At 42.2% G+C, this 23,833-nt stretch overlaps 2 protein-coding genes across 3 annotated transcripts in view; one reads left to right on the top strand and one right to left on the bottom strand.

Moving 5' to 3' along the window:
- The window catches only part of SEMA5A (semaphorin 5A), a 195,819-nt gene that overhangs the window by 108,617 nt on the left and 63,369 nt on the right, over window positions 1-23,833 (bottom strand). Inside the window, exon 1 of one of the 2 annotated variants that reach the window (XM_078392566.1) lies at window positions 4,569-4,659. The exons of the other annotated variant lie outside the window; for it this stretch is intronic. The gene's annotated coding sequence lies outside the window, so the exon portion shown is untranslated. Of the gene's footprint in view, window positions 1-4,568; window positions 4,660-23,833 lie in introns of those variants that run through there. 2 annotated transcript variants of the gene reach the window in all.
- Window positions 9,504-10,504, top strand: LOC144589114 (ras-related GTP-binding protein A-like). Its single transcript, XM_078393078.1, has one exon. It carries the CDS (start codon window positions 9,656-9,658, stop codon window positions 10,502-10,504), a length of 849 nt encoding a protein of 282 aa, XP_078249204.1. The 5' UTR covers window positions 9,504-9,655.

Raw genomic sequence — 23,833 nt, 5'->3', positions numbered from 1 at the left:
CAGACTATGAGTCATATGGGCCCCAAGGGTCCCCTATTACTATTACTGCCACTGTCAAATCTGTTGCTGAAACTACTAGTCACAAGAAAAACAAGGGATGTTTTCAGTTAAAACAGTGGTTCTTAACCTTTTTCTTTACCACAGACCCCGTTTAAATATCTTTTGTTGTCGCAGACCACAAGAATTAACTCAAGATTTAAAACCCTAAAGTGCATCAAAAGTGTCTCATTAAGGGTCTTCAGATTTAGAGAGAAATGAGAAACAAGTGGATCTGTTAATGCACATACTTCTATAATAGTATTTTTACTGGAATTATTCCACACCAATCTAAAATAACAACAACCAATTATTATGTTATAAATCACTAGGAGAAAATGCAGAGCAAAAGCCCATGTAAAGATGATGCTCTAAAATTTTGGAAATAAATTTGAGAAAGCCTGACCAGACATAACAAAAATGCCTCATGGATTAAAGACATTTGTAAAGTGTGTAGGCATCCTTCAGTCTCAAGAGACTATGGTAACATGCTCTGAATAGAGGTCTTGGTACAGCATCTAGTATGGCTGAGAAGGCCAATACGAGAGTGACAATTCCTTCCACACAGAAGACAAATACAATCTGTCCCTTGGTCCAGCTCCCTGGTTTTGCTGGTTTCACGACTGCCTCTTTGCCTTGGCCTGCTGGACAAGGGTCTCTTCAAATTGGGAGAGGCCATGATGCACCGCCTGTCTCCAGGTGGAACACTCAGATGTCAAGATTTCCCATCTGTTGAGGTCCATTCCTAAGGCCTTCAGATCCCGCTTGCAGATGTGCTTGTATCGCAGCTGTGGTCTCCCTCTGGGGCGATTTCCCTGCACTAATTCTCCATACAGGAGATCTTTTGGAATCCAACCATCAGCCACTCTCCCGACATGCCCAAGCCAATGTAAACGTCACTGCTTCAATAATGTATACATGCTAAAAATTCCAGCTCCTTCTAGGACTACTCTATTTGGAACTTTGTCCTGCCAGGTGATAACAAAAATGCATCAGAGACAATGCATATGGAACATTTTAAACTTCCTCTCCTGCTGTGCACAAAGGACTCGCTGCAGTACAGGAGTGTATTCATGACACAGGCTTTATAGACCTGGATCTTCATATATGCCGTCAGCTTCTTATTAAGCCATACTCTCTTTGTGAGTCTAGAGGACATGGTAGCTGCTCTGCCAATGCATTTATCCCGTTCAACATCTAGAGAGAGAGTGCCAGAGATCGTTGAGCCAAGGTACACAAAATCATGAACAACCTCCAGTTCTTGTGTGGAGATGGTAATGGAGGGAGGAGAGTCCACGCATGGCCCATGTCTTGTGTTTTTTTCAGGCTGATTGTTAGTCCAAAATCTTGGCAGACCTTACTAAAATGATTCATAAGTTGTTGGAGTTATTCAGCAGAATGGGCAACAGTTACATCGTTGGCAAAGAGGTTTTCAGCTGCACTTTGGTCTTCGCTCTCAATCTAGAGAGATTAAAGAGCTTTCCATCTGATCTAGTCCAGAGATAGATATCTTCTGTAGCAGTTCCAAAAGCATGCTTCAGCATGACAGCAAAAAAGATCCCAAACAGGTTCAGCGCGAGGACACAGCCCTGTTTCACTCTGCTTCAGATGTCAAAGGGATCTGACGTTGAGCCATCAAAAACTACAGTGCCCTTCATTTCCTCATGAAAAGACCTGATGATGTTAAGGAGTCGAGGTGGACATCCAATCTTGGGAAGTATTTTTAAAAAGGCTGTCCGTGCTAACCAAATCAAAGGCCTTTGTAAGATCTATGAAGGCCACAAAGAGTGGCTGTCATTCTTCCCTACATTTCTCCTGCAACTGTCTGAGGGAAAATACATGTCAATGGTGGATCTATTAGCTCAAAATCCACACTGTGATTCTGGATAGACTCTGTCTGCAAGCACCCGGAGCCTCTTCAGCACAACACGGGCAAGCAGCTTCCCTACAACACTGAGAAGAGAGATGCAACAGTAGTTATTGCAGTCACCCCTATCTCCTTTGTTCTTGTAGAATGTGACGATGTCTGCATCCTTCATGTTCTGTGGTACTCCACCTTCACTCCAGCAAAGACAAAAGATTTCATACAGCTCAGTGGTGATGGTTTCTTTACAGCACTTCAACAAGTATGTTACCCTTCCTAGGTGCCCTGCCAGAGGCAAGGGAATCCAAAGCCACTTTTATTTCTTCTGAAATTGGTTTGCTGTCCAACTCTTCCAAGACAGGCAGGCAATGTTATTTAATGCCTCTTTGGTTACTATATTCTCTCTAGAATATATCTCAGAGTAGTGCTGCACCCAGCGTTCCATCTGCTGTGCTCAGTCCTGGATGATCACACTTGTAGTAGTCTTCAAAGGAGCAGATTTCTTCTGTATTGGACCTAAAGCCTGCTTGATACTTTCATACATTTCCCTGATGTTACCTGTGTCTGCTGCTATCTGTATCTGAGAGCAGAGCTGAAGTCAATAATTGTTAGAACATCTCCTGGCAGTCTGTTGGACTTTGCTACGAGCAACTCGAAGAACCTGCAAGTTGTACTCGCTAGGACAGGCTTTGTATGCTGTGAGAGCTCTTTTCCTCGAATCCGCAATCATCGAGGAAAAGAGGATTAGTAAAGAAACTCAAGGAAAACATATGGATGATATTGTAATAACAACTGAAATGAGTAAGAGACAAGTAAAAGTTGTGAAAAACTGGAGTGCACCTGGTCCAGATGAGTTGCATGGATTTGGCTAAAGCATTTAACAAGTCTTTATCAACATATAGCAGGGCAATTTAATTCGTTACTTTATAAATCTACAACTGAAGACTTGATGACAACTGGCCACACATTTCTGATAATAAAAGTTCATCAAAGGGGCAATGAACCCAGCAAATTATCAACCAATTACATGACTTCCATCAATGTTCAAGCTCCTCACACGAGCACTTGCAAGATCAATATATAATAATTTAACTGAAAACTCCCTATACCCAACTCAACAGAAAGGGAACTTTCAAGAGGCATGAAATAACAGCTGCTTATTAAAAAATGATACTAAAGAATGCAAAAAGATGAAAATCAAACCTTAACATGGCCTGGATAGACCAGGCTACGCAAGAACAAGCACTGCAAACCGATGTGATGAAAGCTAAGATTCAAGAAACAGGTGCTTACTTCTAATGTCAACTCTGCCAAGAAACAGATGAAACTATGACATACCTCATTTGCAAATATGCAAAGGCTACACAAAGAGATTACTAAATTAGACATGATAGGGCTGTAAAATTAGTGCACTGGTCATTATGCAAAAAATATAACTTAATTTCTAAAAACCCATGGAAACATCAGGTAAAGAAGGTGTCAGAAAATGATGAAGTCAAGATATTGTGGGATTTCCACATGCAAAATGGTAGACACCTTGAACATAACACACCATAGTAGTAATAGAATGATGAAATATCTGGATCATTGACATTGCAATTCCAGGGGATTCCAGAACTGAAAATAAAGAATTGGAAAAACAAACAAAATACAGGGATCTGGCAATTGAAACATCTCACTTGTGGATGAAGCATGCTTTAGTGGTCCCTGTACTCATTGGGGCTTTGGGAACAATATCAAGACATTTCACACAGTATTATAAACAGTTGCAGATCTCAGAAATAACACCATCAGAACTACAAAAACACCAATATTAGGAACAGCATACATACTGCACTGATACTTAACAGATGCTTAGGATATTGCTTAAAACTTGTATGTTATATAATACAGTCAATGTTTTCGTGATTTTGATTGACTGTCTGGTATTTTTGAACAATAACAATAACAGAGGTGATAAGTTAGAAAAACCAAATTTTATACAAACAAGCAAGGGAAATTAAGATTTCTTTCTTTCTATTTTAGCTCCAAATAATCATAACATCTCTTCAACTCTTCACAAGACCCTCTGTAAGGACACTGTGACCACCTCGGGGTCTGCAGAGCACAGGTTAAGAACCTCGGAAGGAGTTAAAACACTTTCCCCCTTTTAAATAAGGTGTGTGCATAGAATTTGTTTACACATAGGTTTGTAATTTCAGAAGGAAAATCTCTTTGGAAACAAAGCATAAGGGAAGTATGCATAATGCCTGACATGGCACATGTGAAAGTTAATGAGTTAGCCACTGAGCTCATATATTGAGCAGAGTTTTGTGATTACATACAAAACTTAAGAAGAGAGTTAATATTATGGATTCTCTCTCCACCACCCTCACATATATTCAAAACACAGACAACACTGCTATCTTGTTTCCAGTAATGGAAGAAGCAGAAGCAGAGGAGAACATTAAAATGTATGCAGCCTTTTCCTCATATAAGGAAGCTGGAGAACTAGTGACGTTTCTAAAGTGCCACATATTCTTAAAAGCAACACTCTTGTCTTTTGTGTTGCCTATGGAGTGGCTACAAACTCCTTGCAGTCCTGGGCCAAAACACTTCTGTTATGAATATTCTATGAACCTGCATTTTGGAGTTTCTCTGCAAGAGACTTTCATCTTATATACAGTACCTCCATTATATACGTAGCACTGCTGTCATTCTTTCTCTATAGCTTGCCCTGGGGAAATATAAAAATAAATGAGACCTATTAGAGAATGCTGCTATTCGCTTCAAGGCGTATGTAGTCGTTTTTATCTGTTAGTAGGAAATGATACAATGTACTTTTCCTTTCCTTTCCTTTACATAGCTGCCGGAGATGTGTCTGATGTGAACAACGGCTTTTGGACTGTGTTCCAGAGAGCTTTGGAAGTGGTTACCAGGTTTTCAGGCATTCCTCAATGACAAGATGAAAACTGCAGAGCCACTTCATAGAATCATAAAATCATTGAGCAGAAGGGGCCTATAAGGCCATCAAGTCCAACACCCTGCTCAGTGAAGGAATCCAAATCAAAGCGGATCCAATAGATGGTTGTCCAATTTTCTCTTGACTCCCACTAACACTGGAGTGCTCACCACCTCATTGTCGTACTAACAGTTAAGATATTTTCCTTATATTCAACCTAAATCTGGCTTCCTGTAGCTTGAGTCTATTATTACATGCCCAGCACTCTGGGATGATCAAGAACAGATCCTGCCCCTCCCCTCTATGACAAACGTTCAAGTATTTGAAAAGCGCTATCATATTTCCCCTCAGTCTTCTTTTCTCAAGGCTAAACATGCCTGGTTCTCTCCCACTTTCCTCATAGGGCTTGGATTCCAGCCCCCTGATCATCTTTTTTGCCTGAACTGGGGCACATGGTCTGAGGAGCAGCCATCGTCATAGACGTTAACATCAGAAGAGATGTTAACAGGTTGCCCAAAAGACAGAAAGTGCAGGATCTTTTCCTGTCTCTGGAGCAAAAAGAAGGTGCAAGAACATCCAAGCTGCTCTGCTCCCAAATGCCTCCACTGTGAGAGATAATTGCAAGGAGGCAAGGCTTCCAACATGGGGTATATTAAAATACACTGGTTGTAGCAAAGAGCTGGTGCATTAGGACTCTTCATGCAGCGTTTGGGGGAGGGGGAGTGAACAACTGTGCACCTAAAACCCCATACAGTTGAAATGTCAAATATCTGTGCCATGCCAACAGATATAGTGAATTAGCACTAGTTGCAGCTTTGTCATGGCTGCACAACCACAGGCAGTGATATGGACCAGAAAATCTTCCACAAGTATTTTCCAGAGAGGAAAACCCCCAGTGCTTGATTTTTCCACAGAAAATTTCTCATCTCTAAAATAACAGCATTGCTGCGTAAAATTCATTGGCTTAAATCCTGGATAAAGCTGCCGAGTTATGATCACTGCTACACTGCATTATGCTATTTCACAAGCTATTGTGCAAGCAACAGCACAAGAGATTGCACAATAACCCGTCCAACTGATTGTATATCTTGCTGCACAACTGGGTCCTTATTAAGGACAAAGGTGGGATAAAATATTTTAAATAAATAAAATAAATAAACTCTCCTGGGCAACCATTTGTACAACTGTATATGCAATGACGTGAACCAGCACAGCTGCACTGCCAGGAATCTCCACTCTGCTTGCATTATGTTGCAGAGTGTACACAACAGCAGCAGCAGTTTTCTATCAAGACAATCTCAATTCAGGGAGACCCCTTCTAGGGTTTCCAAGGTAGAGAACACTCAGAAGGGGTTCTCTTCTTCTGGGGCCACCTGGGGACAACGCAGCTTGCCCGAAGCTGCAAAAGCAAAGCAAGAATGAAAGAAAGAACAGAAATATGCGACACTTTAGAGACTAACAAATTTATATTGTTGTGAACTTTTATTGAAATAAATCTGACTTTTTAAGGTGCCACATATGTTTGTTGATTTTCTTGTTGTTTTCTTTTTATTATACAGAATGACAGGCTATCACGGCTACATCTTTGAACGGAGAAACAATGTTGTCAGCATTGTTTTAGAACTGGAAAACTTCCTATGGAGGAATTAAGCACTTGCACAGTAGACTTTTCATTGGTGCAATAACATCACTGGATTCAAACTGTAATGAATTGATCCCATCACAATTATGAGACAAGTTTGGTAACTGTTATAAAACTGATTTGTTAAAAAGGGGTATCAAGTAAAATTGCAAATACACATAATAATTTAAACCAATATCAACTCATGAATTTAATTTTTCTGATGTGCAGGTAAAAACAACTAAACAAAAAATTGATTTATTTCTGTTTTCCTTTCAAATTTTTTTTCTAAGAGCAGTCTCTCTCTCTCGCTGGCTTGGAAGTATATTTGCATATGATCAGTTAATTATTTCTATTTACTTTGAAGTACTTATAATAATGCCTAATGAGAGAGAAAAAACAAGTTTGTGTGACACTGTGCATTATTTTACTTTTTAAAAATGAGCTATTTCAAATGAAAAACTTCAGAGTGATGGATACATTATAAAGTTCTGATGAATAATTTAAAGACAAATCAATGTGCTAAATTGGCAATTTTATATATATATTAATTGTTTTTTAAATGTTGAATTTTTATTGTATTTTAAATATTGTAAGCCGTCCAGAGACCTTTGGGTAGTGTGGGTGGCATATAAAATAAATAAATAAATAAATCAGTATTTAGGGCACAGGAAAACTTCCTCCCCAAAAAACCCACACCCCTGGATAGGGCCAAATTTATTACCAGTTAATGTTCACTCTGCCCATTCTTGCTGACTTATTGATTGTTTCCTCTGTGTTATCTGCAGGTGGAATTAATGATCCATGTAAGAAGAGATCAGACTATTTATAGATTGTGCTGTAAAAATTGAATGGGGAATATGAGAAACTTCAGGCAAATGAGTCATTATCAACTGTTAATTAGAAAAACCACACAAAAGAAACAGATCAATAAGATGTTGAACAATCACTTGATTGTTTAGCCCCTTATAATCTCTTCAACTCCATCTCTCTTTTTCAATGTATGATTCAATGGCAGAAACATTTACATGAAGAATAAAAGAAATACCTGTAGCAACCTACTATGCAAGAGGAGGCACAAAACAAAAAGCACTCAGCACTAATAGAGGGAATAACTTTTAAAAGGATTTTTAATTTGCATTGACCTTCTCTGTTTTAGGGTTACACTGAGCATAGACTGAGGCATGCATTAGTTAGCAAAAGCTGATCACACAGTCTTCATTAGCCATTCATCATGCACAATTACCCTAATCCGCTGAGAGCTGGGTCAAAGTTACACTGCTAAAAAAAAATTACAGTCTCTCCATTTGTGTGGAGGTTGCACCTCTGGTCACAACTGATAATTCAGCTACAGCAGTCTCATGTAAATAGACAATTCTAGAAAGAATTATGTCTTTATAATATCAGGGACTTTATCTATTTGTACTTAGGAAAGAATTTCTATTGCATCCCACCTGTTCGGACCTCTCAAATTGGCCAACAATGAGATAATGATGCCACCATGAAGCAAGTTAAAAACAGACAAATAGCATCCTTGACCTCTCCCACAGTGTGTAACCCCATTAAAGAGAGACAGTAATCCTATTCCAGGATCAACATGTCTCCGTAATAAAAGCAGGCATGTCTTATTTTGTCAATCCACATCTAGCCCACTACTCCTCTCAGACAATGTTTGAAATCTTGTTGCATAGCATATTAAGTATTGGTAGAGTGTGGAAATTTATTGGCAGAAAAACCTTCTAACAACGCAGCAGAAAAATTTCAGGGACCTACAGAGCAAAATTAGCTCCAAGTCTCCCCTCAGTAAGCCAGTCCTTACTGCTTAGTTCTCTTCAACTGGCACTTAAAACATAGAATCACAGAAAAGTGAAGTTGAAAGGGGACTACAAGGCCATCAAGTCCAACCCACTGCTCACTGCAGGAATACAATCAAAGTATATCTGCCAGGTGATTGCCCGAGTTTTTCTTGAATGCCTCCAGTGTTAGTAAAGGTAAAGGTTCACCTTGACATTTAGTCCAGTCGTGTCTGACTCTAGGGCGCAGTGCTCATCCCCGTTTCTAAGCCGTAGAGCCAGCGTTTGTCCGAAGACAGTTTCCATAGTCACGTGGCCAGTGCGACTAGACATGGAACACCATTACTTTCCCACCGTGGTGGTACCTATTTATCTACTCGCATTTACATGCTTTCGAACTGCTAGGTTGGCAAGAGCTGGGACAAGCGACGGGAGCTCACTCCGTCACGTGGATTCGATCTTATGACTGCAGGTTTTCTGACCTTGCAGCACAGAGGCTTCTGCAATTTAACCCGCAGCGCCACCACATCCCTCCTAGTGTTGGGTGAGGTAACTGGTTCCACTGTTGTATTACTCTAGCAATTAGAAAGTTTTTCCTGCTATTCAACAGAAATCTGGCTTCCTTTAACTTGAGCCCATTGTTGTGTGTCCTGCACTCTGGGATGATCAAGAATAGATCTTGCCCCTCCTCTGTATAACAGCCTTTCAAATATTTGAAAAGTGCTATCATCTCAGTCTTCTTTTTTTTTTTTAAAGGCTAAACCCAATTCTTTCAGCTTTTCCTCATAAGGGTTGTTTCCAGCATCTTGATCATTCTTGTTGCCCTCCACTAAACACTTACTGTTTCAATAACTGACTCAGGCACAGTGGTAAGAAAAAAGAATACAATGTTCCATTTACACACAATTTTTCATAGATCAAAACAAACAACATTCCGTAGAAAAAAGATAAACTGGTTACATGAACAGAGCTTAACAGATTAACTAGCTTCATGACCAACTGACTGAATTGTTACTACATAACTGACAGGAAAAAATCACTCTTCGTCCATAGACTGTCTGACTAAAAAGAATGGGCAAATAAGAATTGTTTCTACTGAGCATTATACCTGATAATACAGTATAGATAAAACAAAGAACTATCTATCGACCTGACCGCGGCCCAGGCGAGGAGGGGAGCGGCCCGAGCAGCAGGCGGGTTCACGTGACTGTCTCGAGGTGCTTCGGAGGGCTGGGCCGTCCCGCGCCGGGCGAGGCTGAAAGGGGCGGCACCCGCGCCGGGCGAGGGGTTCACGCGAGGCCGAGGCTTCGAGGCCTAACAGCGCAGGAGGCAGCGGGGACCTCTGCTTCTGCTTCCCCGACTCCCCCGCCGCCGGGCCAGCCCAGAGCCAGAGGATTGGGATGCCGAACACAGCCATGAAGAAGAAGGTGCTCTTGATGGGGAAAAGCGGGTCTGGCAAGACCAGCATGAGATCCATTATTTTTGCAAACTATATTGCACGAGACACACGGCGCCTTGGAGCGACAATTGACGTGGAACATTCCCATGTTCGGTTTCTGGGCAACTTGGTGTTAAATTTGTGGGATTGTGGCGGACAGGACACCTTCATGGAGAACTACTTCACCAGCCAGCGTGATAACATTTTCCGCAATGTGGAGGTGCTGATCTACGTCTTTGACGTGGAGAGCCGGGAGCTGGAGAAGGACATGCACTACTACCAGTCGTGCCTGGAGGCCATCCTCCAGAACTCCCCCGATGCCAAGATCTTCTGCCTTGTACACAAGATGGACCTGGTCCAGGAGGACCAGCGTGATCTGATTTTCAAAGAGCGGGAAGAGGACTTGAAGCGCCTCTCCCGTCCGCTGGAGTGTGCCTGCTTCAGAACATCCATCTGGGATGAAACTCTCTACAAGGCTTGGTCCAGTATCGTCTATCAGCTGATTCCCAACGTCCAGCAACTGGAGATGAACCTCAGGAATTTTGCTCAGATCATTGAAGCTGATGAGGTTCTTCTGTTTGAAAGAGCCACTTTTTTGGTCATTTCCCACTATCAGTGTAAAGAGCAGCGTGACATCCATCGGTTTGAGAAGATCAGCAACATCATCAAACAGTTCAAGCTAAGCTGCAGTAAGTTGGCAGCTTCTTTCCAGAGCATGGAACTATCTATCCATCAATTCTGTCACCCTAGAGCAGGCTCATTAAAGGAGTGGAGATTCAGTCAGTTAACACTTCAAATGGGCCTACTTTAGTTGCCACTTAGTACACTAAAGTAATTCTCAACTGGAACAGATCCATTGGAAAACTATGGAACTTATAGAGGAATTGTCTCACCCAAACCCCAAAGATTCAATGGACCTACTCTAGTGCAACTTACTCTGCTAAGCAACTGAATTTCAGCCACTGATTCACACCTCTCTGAAGAAAGGTATCAATGGATTTGAATGTCCTCTATCTACTGAATGGATCACACTGCAAAGCTAGACTGTTCTATGATTTTAATGTAAATGTTAAACAATATGGGGAGAAAACTGAACCCCTGCAGAATCGGTAGAAGGTAAAGAAGTCTCCAGAGGCTACTTTCTAGAATTTATCCCCAAAGAAAGAGTGGACCCACAATACATCATTTCCTCAAATAGAATCTTGATGACAAGATGATTCAAAAGGATGCCATAGTCAATGGTAGCAAAACCTATAGCAGACTAAGAGCATGCTCTACCTGCCTGCTCTCAAAGTAGATGATCAGCTGAGTCAACTAAGTTTATCTCAGTCTTGAACAGGGTTGCTAAGCCCTCAGAGACTACACTTTGGTTGTTCAGGTGGGGATACAAATCTCAGGAACAGGAGAAAGTCTGGTTTTATTATAAGTAGCCTTAAAGCCTGGGCTACTTCTTTGCCACCCCTAAATGATTTCAGGGTTCACTTGTTCTATGTGAAGTTCTTTGTGGGTACATGAAGCATATAATATTTGTTCAGGACTTAACTGCAGAAAATCTATGCTGTATCTCTTACTCTCTCACATGTCTCTCATACTCAGATTTTACAACTGTTACACAGAGGCCCAATTTTGTTTCAGCATCTGGCCTTGAAATCTCAAGGAATGGGAAGCTGTTAATTTGGCAACTCTGGTCTTGAACCTGTGGCAGAAACAGACAGAAGCAAATCTAAGTAATCAGTGTCATCCACAAATTGCTGGAGCAGCTTCTGCCTCTTTCCTCCTACTGGAGTACAGACCAGTCATTACTCACTACAATGGAATCAGCAGAGAGCTTTTAAAAAAAAGGCAGTGGTCTTATTACTGCTTCTGTGCCACGTTTCTAAACAAAAACATAGAACTGCTGACTCATGAAATTACTGAGGAACAGAGACAAACAAACCCATGCCTTTGATTTGCAGTAGCAGCAGCCAAAACAAAAACATCACAAATGGTCCACAGAAATCAGTGGGACCGCCTGACAGAGAACAACACTGGGACATCTTTTACTATTTTACTATCTATTTTAAAATTACTGGTTTCTCCAGTCTGAGCAATTTATACAGCAGATTATTAAAAAGCAGCATGTGTCCCGTACACTTTGAAACCTGTTTACCTCCAAAACGTATAATGACATTTACCACACTAATATCATTCCTGCCAGTCAATGGGTCATAAATTCCACAATTTCCCCTTGCCCATTTGACAACCTTCTTCAAGGAAGCTCATAAAAGAAGCTGATTGTTCTCTCCCCTATCCCTTTCCAATATCACTTAATAGGTCTCAGAGGACTCCTACAGTCTTATTAAAGGACCATCTAGGCTGTAGCCATTACTGAGATGTAACCCATGATTGATTAAGAGCTCTGACTGTGAGCAGCGGTTCCCTCAGCAGTGTAGTCCATCTTGTACTCACTCACCAAAACAACAACATTTCATTTAAAAATTTCCTAAATTAATTTCATGTTTTAACACAAGAACCAGCAACAAAGAACCCACCAATCAGCCAAATTTGAGACTATTTAACAGATATCATTTAACCATCCCAGCATGAATTGCTCTACAATTATTTTTCCCTCCCACAAAACGACCTTTTTTCTTAAACCAACAGTATTGATGGTACAATTAAGAGAAGAAACAGCAACGGTGTCCTTTTCTGAATTTTTCTTCCATATTTCATCTGGTACATATTAAACATGACTCTGGTTTCACGGGTGGTGATTGTTTCCACAGTACAGGATAAATTCTTGAGGTATAATGGGTTTTCCCCCTACAGCTTTCCTTTCAAATACAAAAGAACAGATAGAAATAACAAGTTGCGAGAGCTGGTAAAAATAAAATGGAGGAAGAGAAAGAGAGAATGCTATTTTTACATTTGATGCAGTTTCGCTTGGGGTGGGGGCCTGGTCCTGTCATATACCAGCTACCTCTTAATTGCGCTTAAGAAATCAAGCCCCAGCAATACACAGCCTTGTCACTGTTCCTCTACCTTCCCCTGAGCTAGTCTCTTATTCAGCCTTAAACATTGTTCGGTAGTTAATTGGCAAGCAGTCCTATTCAGGCAGTCAAAAAGGATGTTTCCTCAACATGTGAGGAAGGAAGCACACTAGCCCAGTCCTTCCCATCGTTGTTCTCCTCATATGCAAAACTAATATTCTGAATTAAAAAGAGCCTCTTCTAGACATAGAAGAGGGTTTGGACATTAGAAAATATAAGTTCTGCCTCCATGTGGGTGGGGAGTGTTTGGGGAATTTTATGTGTGTGCATGTGTCTGGTCTCTGGGTGTCTGTGAATTTTGTTGTATGTGTATATACTTACAATGACAATAAATTATTATTATTATTATGTTAGAGCCTTTCCTCTTTAGAACCTTTCTGTCTCATACCAACGCAGCAACGATGGAGGAAGTGAACTACTAGTGTACTTCCTTCTTCATATGTTACTTGAACCCTTCTTCAACTGCCTGAACAGGGCCTGTTTTTATGATTAAGTATTGTTTCCTATAAACGTCAACATTTAATGATATAGGCCACCTGTATGGTTAACTGTGGGGATGAAAGAGGGACAAAATCTATGTACATTGATTTAAGGTCACTGTAGGAAAACAGTGAGGGTGGAACCAGCCGGCCAGTCCTGTGCTATCTACAGAATTTTCTCCATGTTTAAACACAGAGGCTAAAGCCAGACCTCATGCTGAGCCATGCTTAAGAAAGCTGAACTATGTTTTGATATGGGGTCTGAATTGACACAGTACAGCAATAACCTTTCTACTTCCTAAAGCCACTGCACCATGGAAACAAGAGTTCAGTTACTGAAGCTGACTACTGAACAGATGGAAAGAAGAAGCAGCTCCAAACACCCAGATCTGCCTGTTGTACATTTGGAAACTCCAACATGGTCTGCTTTGGGTGCTTAACACAAATCATGATTTGGCACAACGTCTGAACTGAACTAGTACTGAGATTTGATTGACCTGAGATGATACTGTTACATACAGCTCTGATGTTACCTGTCTGTCATGGGTTTGGAGGGAAAGTTCCATCCTATGGGGAGTGGAAGGCGGGACATCAGGAGGAGGGGCTGTACTGTATAAATATGTGATGCCTGTGTGGTGAGAAAAGAGACACTGTGAGACACTGGGATGTGACGAAGCAGCAGCTGGGAAGAAGAAGCTGTTGTGGGAGTCTGAGTGTCAGACAGGGTACTACTGTGTGTCAGAGTACCAACCTGATAGGTTCAGGTGTCTGTTAGTTAGCCAGAACTGATAGGTTCAGGGTCTGTGCTTTAAGTTAAGGGTTCTGGGTGAACCAAACTGTATGCTTGTATGTGTGAGAATAAGCCACGTTACTTTATCCTATTCACCTGATTGTTTATTTTCCCTGTGTGTAATTAAATAAACCTTATTCTTTTTATTGTTTAAAAATCCATCCCTGGTCTGTGTGACTTCTTAAAGGGAATGGTTGGTGGCAGCTTAGTGTAACTGTGTGGCAGATCCCAGTAGGTCTGGGTTTGTCACATTGATTGGTGTCCAGCGTGTGGGATACGACTGGTTCAGTTGTCCAGCGGTCCAGCAAAGCCTTGGCAAGTGTGCCCAGAGCAAGGGGGGTCTAGTCAGGGACAGTCTGAGGCGCGTAGGTAATCTTCTAGGTGTACCTCACGGGGAGGTGCACTAGTAGAAGAACGTGCCAACTGGGGAGACTTAGATTTAGGTGCTCTGAGGCAGCCTAGTTTTGGCGGGAAAAGCTGAGGAAAAACTGCGTAGCAACAGCGAGCTAGCTTGCCAGCTGAGAGGCCCAGCAGAGGGGGGTAGGCTCTGACTCGATACTGTTGCAACTTTAGTGCTGAAGAACAGCAGCAATCTCTAGGGAGAGCTGGTTCTGAGGTAAAAGGAAAAAAGTGGTCGTTTTATTTTGAGGCTTGACTTTTTAAAGCAGCCTGTTCTGAGGGGGGGTATGCCCTTGACTCGAAGCCAAGTAGCAGACATGAGTGAGGTGAAAGACCCCCAGATTGACCAAGGTTCTGAGGATGAATTTGGCTCAGTGCAAGGTGACAGCACAGGAGAGCAGGACCCAGAACTCAGAAAAATACTCCTAGCCCAACAGCATGAACTGAGGGTGAGGGAAATGGAGGAAAGATTAGAGAGAGAAAGAAGAGAGGAAAGGGAGAAACAGAGACAATTTGAATTGGCATTGGAGAGAGAGAAAATGGCGTTTGAATTAAGAAAACTGGAACTGATGAACCAGAACAATAATAATAATAGGGATTCTGAGGGAGGCCAATTGTCTAAGGCTGACCTGAAGAAATTCCCTGTGTACCACAAGGGAGATTGTCCTGAGGTGTTCTTTTCCTTAGTGGAAAGAGCGTTTGTGGACTTCTCAGTAAGGGAAACTGAGAAGATGACCATCATGCGGTCTTTAATCAGTGGTAGCCTGGCTGAGGTTTATGCCGAGATGCCTGAGGAATTGATGAAAGATTTTGCAGAGTTTAAAAAACTGGTGTTTGCCAGACATGGGATAAATGCAGAGCAGCTGAGACAAAGATTCAGGTCCCTCACCAAGAAACCAGAACAGACTTTTACCCAAGTGGGGGCCCAATTGGTGAGGCTGCTTGAGAAATGGCTATCGCAGGAGGGAATAGAGACCTATGAGCAGCTTAAAGACTTGATAGCCCTGGAACAGTTCTATTCAGTCCTGCAGGGGGAATTGAAATTCCAGGTGAGGGAAAGGAAACCGAAATCTGTGGCAGCAGCCGCAGAAATCGCGGATTTTATCTCCCAAATAAGAAAGCCCTTGGGTGAGGGGAAATCTGTAGGTAAACCCAAAGAAACCTACAGCAAGTACTCTCAGGGACCAGGGAAAAGCCAGCAAGGGGGAGGGGCCCATGGTGAAGGGAAGCCCTCAGGCATGAAACCAAGCCCTCAGAATTTGGAGGGAAAACCGAAACAAGAGGAGAGAGAATCCAAATACACTAGAAAATGCTATTTCTGTCAGGGAAAGGGTCATCTGATCTCAGAGTGTGAGAAATTAAAGCAGCTAAAAGGAATGGTGCCTCAGAATTCTAGTGGGACCAAGCCAAAAGCTGTGTTCTGTGTCCAGAAAGAGCAAAGCTCATTGTCACAGAGGGAGCCTGTTGCCATGACTACTCAGTCTGGAACAGCTACCTCTGCTGATCAGGCTGAGGAAAATGGTCCTCTTGGGGAGGTAAAGCGCTGCTTGCTGGTAAAAACAGATTCTCAGTTGTTTGAGACAGCCGGGGTGGACGTAGGAATACTTGACCGTCAGTATAGGGGGCTGCGGGACACTTGTTCCCAGGTAACCCTGTGCCATCCAGATATTATTCCTAGGGAGTTTATAATCCCAAATGAGAGCATGAAGGTGGCAGGGATTGAGGGGCAGATAATCTCTCTGCCAGTAGCAGAGGTACCTGTCAACTTTCAAGGCTGGAGGGGAGATTGGCGGCTAGCGATTTCATCGACTCTGCCAGCAGCCGTGCTCGTGGGAAATGACCTGGCTGAACATGTGAAACGGGTGCTAGTGATTACACGCTCACAAGCCACCACAGAGACAGTTCAGGGGGGTAATGATGAGCCAGAGACGGAAGCAGAGGGGAGTTCAGAAGCTGTGGTGGAAACCTTAACCACAGACAGCAGATTTGGACAGGAGCAAAAGGCAGACGCCACTCTCCAAAAGTGTTTTGAGCAGGTGACTGACGCCCAGCTAACACCTGAAACCCCAGTGAGATTTCTGGAGAAAAAGGGGATTTTATATAGAGAAACCCTGAGGAATATCTCAAAAGGGGGAGATGGGATCAGAAGTCAGCTGGTGGTGCCTGAAAAGTATCGCCCCATGATCTTACAAAGGGGTCACTCTGACATGTTTGCTGCACACTTAGGGGTGAACAAAACACAGCAGATCACCCAGGATGACCCACAAGACGTTGTGACATACATAGACACCTTGATGAATGACCTAAAGCGAAATCTAGAGCTGGCAGCAGAAAACCTGCAAGCTCAGAAGGTCAGACAGAAAACATGGTATGACCACAAAGCTAGAGAGAGGCACTTTGACCCAGGGGAGGAAGTGCTTTGGCTTAGGCCCTGCAGAGAGAATAAACTGCAGCTCAAATGGGCAGGACCATATAGGGTCATTTCCAAGATGTCAGACCTGAACTACCTAATAGAGCAGGAGGAGAACCAAGCAAGGAGGGTGGTTCATGTGAATGCCCTAAAACCCTACTACAGAGGGGAACAGAGGGTTTTGTTCGCGATAAAAGCAGCTGAGAGTGAGGAAGCGGAATTACCCTTCTGGGAGGGTAGAGGGGAAGTAAAATACAACCCAGAGGAGGTAAAGATCAGTCCTGCACTCACCCAAGACCAGCAGCAAGAACTAAAAATGCTGCTTAGTAAATATCAACAGGTGTTTTCCAACAAGCCGGGGATAGTGAAGGGAGTGATGCATCGGATCCACACAGGGGATGCACCCCCGCAGGCAGTATCCCCATACCGAGTAACGGGACCCTATAGGGACAAGGTGCGGAAGGAGCTGGACGAGATGCTTAGGGAGAACATAATCGTCCCCTCTTCTAGTCCTTGGTCCTCTCCGATAGTCCTAGTGGACAAGCCTGATGGGAGCATTAGGTTTTGTGTCGATTACAGGAAATTAAACCGTGTAACCACTCCTGATGCCTACCCAATGCCCAGGCTAGACAACCTGATTGAAACCATAGGGGGTTGTCGGTTCATCTCATCATTGGACCTGGTAAAGGGATATTGGCAATTAAGAATTGATCCCAGGGATCAAGAAAAGACTGCCTTTTGCAGCCCTTTTGGTCTCTATGAGTTTCGAGTCCTGAGCTTTGGTCTCAGAAATGCACCAGCCACATTCCAAAGGCTGATGGACCAGACCTTGGCAGGGCTCAGTGACTTTACAGTGGCCTACATTGACGACATAGGGATCTTCAGTAATACCTGGGAAGATCACCTGATACACCTGGAGTTAGTGCTGCAGAGGTTAAGTGCAGCAGGGCTAACAGTAAAGGCCAGCAAGTGTCAGCTGGGTAGCCCAGAAATAAAATACTTGGGTCACATGGTAGGGGGAGGAATGATAAAACCCCTGGAGGCCAAAATAGAAGCAGTTCGTGATTGGCCTAGACCCAACACCAAGAAAAAGGTCAAATCATTTCTTGGGTTGGTGGGCTACTACAGAAAGTTCATCCCGAGGTTTAGCGAGATTGCGGCTCCGCTGACCGATCTGACGAGGAAGAAGGCTGATGACCGCATCCCGTGGACCAGCGACTGTGAGGCGGCGTTCCAGAGGTTGAAGGAGGCGTTAATCAACTATCCTGTCCTGCGTGCTCCAGACTTCGACCGGGAGTTTATCATCTACACCGACGCGTCTAACAGCGGGGTAGGAGCAGTTCTGTGCCAGGAGGATGAGAATGGTGACCAGCATCCAGTGTCCTACCTGAGTAGGAAACTTCAAAAAGGTGAGAGACATTTGGCAACCGTGGAGAAGGAGTGTCTGGCCATAGTCTACGCGATCCAGAAGGCCAAGCCTTACATCTGGGGAAGACATTTTATTCTGTGTACTGACCATTCACCATTGCAATGGTTAAAGACGATGAAAACCCACAATAGCAAACTTATGAGGTGGGCTTTGAACTTACAGGACTATGACTTTGAAGTGAAGGTGGTCAGAGGGTCAGTGAACTGTGTTGCTGACGCCTTATCAAGAAGACCTGAAGACTGAAGACGGCGAAAGAACATGGACTATATGTATATAATGAAAACAAAAAGTTAAAATGTACCTGGTTTTGAATTTGGTTGGTATTAATAAAGGTAAATTGATGTACTGTATATGGTAAAATGTTTAAATGCATATTTGCTATGGTTAACTTGGAGTGTAAGTATATGTAAGTATTATATGGTATGTATAACTGTTGTTGTGTATTTTACCCAGGTTGTTTTTTGGTGAAAAGCACGTTAGCTTTCCCCCTACAAAACAACTTATAAAGAGGGGAGGTGTTACATACAGCTCTGATGTTACCTGTCTGTCATGGGTTTGGAGGGAAAGTTCCATCCTATGGGGAGTGGAAGGCGGGACATCAGGAGGAGGGGCTGTACTGTATAAATATGTGATGCCTGTGTGGTGAGAAAAGAGACACTGTGAGACACTGGGATGTGACGAAGCAGCAGCTGGGAAGAAGAAGCTGTTGTGGGAGTCTGAGTGTCAGACAGGGTACTACTGTGTGTCAGAGTACCAACCTGATAGGTTCAGGTGTCTGTTAGTTAGCCAGAACTGATAGGTTCAGGGTCTGTGCTTTAAGTTAAGGGTTCTGGGTGAACCAAACTGTATGCTTGTATGTGTGAGAATAAGCCACGTTACTTTATCCTATTCACCTGATTGTTTATTTTCCCTGTGTGTAATTAAATAAACCTTATTCTTTTTATTGTTTAAAAATCCATCCCTGGTCTGTGTGACTTCTTAAAGGGAATGGTTGGTGGCAGCTTAGTGTAACTGTGTGGCAGATCCCAGTAGGTCTGGGTTTGTCACAGATACTACCCTTGTAAGTCTATTCAAAAGGAAGCAGGGGTAAGACACACAAATATTGTTAGCAAATTAAAGTCTACTAAGATAAAGTTTTTTATCTACTGTCTGAACAGGCAGGAACTCAGGTTCATTTTTCGGTCTTTGTTAGTTTAATTGTATAGATTGATTGAGACAAACCCTATATTGTAACTAGTGGTAACTCAAGTGATTCCAAGATAGATTTTAGAAGTTCAAAGGCTAGGAAATTGGAGGGTGTGTTTTCAGTGTGGTCTAAGCACTTAAAATAGAAGGGCTACACAAACATTTAAGATAATTGCTCTCTGAAATAAGGGAGGCAGAAACAAAAGTGGCTGTTCGGTGTATCAACTTGCTGAGCTTTTCTAGGATGTTCCTAGCCCAGGAAATGCTAGGATCATCATTTTCAACCTTCTTAACAAACAAAAAAGAAAAGGGAAAGAACAAGTTAAAAAACATTGGCCTGTGTTCAATAGTCATTTGTCATCTCAGTTTGGAACCTTAAAGCTTTTTGTACAAAGACAGAGTTCAGCCTGAGATCAAGTACATTTTATGGGGGGGGGGGGGGGGGAACTTCATGCAAAGTAATCTGCAGTTTCTCAAGTTAGTCAAATTAATGGAAAGCAATGGCCAATGTCCTATTAAGCTTCCACTGAACAGGAAAGCCCCTCCAGCAGAAAAATGCCAGATTGAGGCATTTACACAAATCACACAAGAAGCAATCTCCATAAGGAAACACCACTCCCTGCTTCTGGAACAGCAAGATTTGTGCAAACAGTATAATGGCAGGACTTTCTGCTCAGCATAAGCTTGGTAGGGTACTGATTTTAAAAAAAAAATAAAAATTCCTCACTAACATTCATTTTAAAATTGAAACTACTTTCTTCTGAACTAAAGTAGTTTGAAGAAACTACTTTCTTCAAATCTGAAGCAGTGCCTGCTAAGTGTATGTTAGAAAGGGTGAAGGGAGATCTACCTTTTATACAATGAATGGCTAAACGTGTTTCCTTAAAGACAAAAATAAAAAACAAGAGACAAAAATGTTGTGACACATTAAAGTGTAACTACTACACTTTAAAGTGATCAAGCCTACGTACTTCTTAAACATAACAAAGGAGACTATACTGTATAACAGCATATTTATATATGGTCCCATGACCAGATAGCGATAATGGATAAAATGACAACGACAATGGTTTGTTACTAATGGAATGTGAATAAAATAAATGATCAGTCTACAAGATAACAATACCATAGTTGACTAAAGTGACCAGCTGTGGGAATCAATGTAGGATTTCACGCTTTGCAGTAACTTAAAAACCCTTTATTAAAATTCAGACCTTTCAGATGGGTTTCTAACATCTGTATATACCACATCTCAGCTGTTTCTCTCTCAGTTCAGGTTCTTCTAGTGTTTTCCCCCTCAAATGCTCACTTGCAGATCACTCAAAGAGTGTCCAGGTAGACTGAACGTTCCGAAACAAGGTTTTGGGTGTTTACTTAATGTCAGATTTACATTCATTAATTATTTTATATAAAGAATGTCCTCTTTGTCCTACATAGACTGCAGGAAGGCATTGTTGGCAAAGGATGGCAGAGATCACATTAGCAAAGAAATGACTCGACATGCCCTAATTATGTGCATGATATTGTTGGGAACTGTTATTGTGTTGCTGGGGGGGTAGGTGTGGGGAGAGACCTGGTTTAGTTCCCCTCCCTGTACCAAGTGTTGTATAGTCTGTTGTGTGTCAATAGTTGCTTGAGATCGGGAGGGGGTTGTCTGGAAGCAAGTACACACCTACCACCAAGGGCTCGGGAGAGTAAAGTATTCTTGTTAAGAATGGGTTCAAGATTGTTTATGATGTGTGTAAGTAGTCTCAATTGCGGGCAGAAGGTGACAACTACTGATGCTTCTTTAAGGGCCACAGATGACAAAGATGTTCCAGAGTTTTTAATTTGGGGTAAAATTCCTTTTGCTCTGCAGTAAAAGTACAGAAATCTACAGAGGAGAATAGCTTCGAGTTCCCCATATAGTCCGCCCCTTTCACATTAACTGGCACTTAAATTCTCAATAAAATGTTTCATTATTTAAGCTGTGAACAGATGAACAGCAAACAATTGCTAGCAGCCCAGGAAAGAAAGGGAGAGGACATTCAGCAGAGAGATGGAGCTCTCTTTGAATGCTGGAAGAAACAGTTGAGGGCTGGATAATCACACCAGGCTCAGAAAAGTCCCTCACTGAAACTACAGGCAGGCATGGGAGGTTGCAAATAAAACTCCAACACCCCTTCTCAAACTCGGATGCAGCCGCTCTCTTGAAGTCCCATCTTGCTCTGTAAGTTCTGGAATTGGTCCCTCAGAAGAGGCTTGGTCATCTCTGTGGTGGGACAGTAAGACCACCACTTCATGCCTTTCTCAGTCAGGTCATAGACTGAGTGGTATCTCATGATGATGTGTTGCTGCATGCATTCATTTTCTCACTTAGCAATCGCTTCATGCAGCTCTGGTTGTCTTCCATCACCTGGAAAGGCATCTCTTCATTTATCTCAAAGTCATTCAGCAGCTTCTCCAGCCATAGCAATTCCCTGCATGGTTCACCTGCAGCAATGAATTCAGACTCCGTGGAAGACAAAGCTACAACATCTTGTTTTTGACTAGCGCATGAATTAGGACTATCACAATACATTAACAGGAAAACGCTAGCGGACTTAGCATCAGTACTGTCCTCTGCCTAGTCTACATTACTCTACAAGGTGTGGTTTTTTATTAACTGGCAGTCTTAACTTAAAATCCATTGTCTCTTTCAAATATCTAGCCACCTGTTCACAGCTCTCCAATCACTCTGTGTTGGTGAATTATTTTCCTTAGTATTTCTGTGCAGTAGTTATATCTGGTTTGGTAGTGGTTATGAGGTACAAAAACTTACCTATAACTGTTCTGTAGTGACTATCATTTGGGAGAGGTTCATTTTCCTTCTCGTTTTGCAGAAAAAAAATTGTTTGCATGGGTGTTGTTATGCTGTGGGCAGATTGGAGGCCTAAATGGCTTCAGAAGCTCAACTGTCTGTTTTGACTGATTTAGCAAATATGACCACTTTCAATTGTAATGCCCAAATAATATGTTGTATCTCCTAACTCTTTGATTTTCAGCCTCTTTAAGATGATGTACAATCTCGTTGTACTCCTGTTCACTTTATGCAGCTACAATTCAATCATCAACAGAAGTTAAAATAAAGGTTTAATGTCAATTTCTGCTTCCAGTATACAAGTACTGATCTGCATCTCCTTGCTTGAAGTCTTGTTGGAATAACATTTTCTTTAGTTTACATTCCAGACTCGAGCAGCTTGCTTCAATCCACATAGGCCTTTCTTTAGTTTGCATACAAAATAAAATCATTCTGGTTGATGAAGCCCAGTGGCTGTTCCCTATACAGCTCCTCTGCAATCTCTCTATGTAGAAATGCAATCTTGATGTGTAGGCGCTTGAGGTGCATTTGGAGGTAACCATACTGTACTCAGGAGCATTTTTATTGCACTGACCTTGACACCTGGAGCAAAGGTTTCTTCAACGTCTTTTCCATCTTTCTGTAGGAACCCTTTCACAACTAGTCTTGCCTTGTAGCACCCCACGTCTCCATTCGCACTTCATTTCAGCTTCAATACCTACTTATACCGGATGACTTACCGCCTGTAAGTCATCAATCAACGACTGCTGCACCCTGAGTCAATGATCCTGATTTCTATTCACAGTTACGGGCCATGCATGCCTTCTATTTATGCCTTCATTCCTTTCCAGCCTTTCTTTTTGTCTCTCCATTACAGTTAGGCTCTACATATTTGCTGTGAATCCTTTTTCCATCTGATTTAAAACTAGTATAGTTCCTATTGGTTGAGGAATCTATTGGGAATTTGCAATCCTTTGTCAAGTGAACCATCTCCCCACAGCTCCAGCAACGGCATGATTGGCTATGAGGTGTGCCCCTCCTACTGCTTTTCCCACTCAGCATGAAATTTGAGCCACTTTCAGTTGTCTCATGGGAGTCTTTTTGGTCTATGCCCTCTTTCCTCAGACAATGCAAACAGTCTTGGAAGCTTAGCTGTTTGCTATACAAGACACAAAAGATACAAAAACATCAAATCATTCTCCCACAGAAGCTGTGAGAATTCCCATTTTCTATCAGTTCGAAGCCAGTTAAACTTATTGTCAAACACAGAACAGAGCAGAATATTGCCAAACAAAATAGAGCAGAAATTTGCTTTTCATAATCTTGTCTGTTGTTAAGATGGAGCCATACAAGTTTCCTAATAAAAACTGTCTGTGATTTAAAGCTGGAAAAACCATAGGATCTCACAAGTGCTTCTAGCATCTCTTTTATAGTTTCACGGTCTTTAATATATATAATCTTTTTATCTGAGAGGTTTTGTGAAATTATGGCTTTTCCTATAGAATCATCATCTTCCCCTGTGCATCTGTTTGTCTTTGTCTTTGTAAATAATCACACACCTTTAAAACTCTGAAGTTGAACTGCAATTCTTCTTTCCATTG

The sequence above is a fragment of the Pogona vitticeps genome, chromosome 4 (genome assembly GCF_051106095.1).
Source record: "Pogona vitticeps strain Pit_001003342236 chromosome 4, PviZW2.1, whole genome shotgun sequence".
In the NCBI taxonomy this organism is placed as follows: domain Eukaryota; kingdom Metazoa; phylum Chordata; class Lepidosauria; order Squamata; family Agamidae; genus Pogona; species Pogona vitticeps.
Note: the sequence above shows the minus strand (reverse complement) of the source record. Positions and strands in the feature narration are given on the sequence as shown.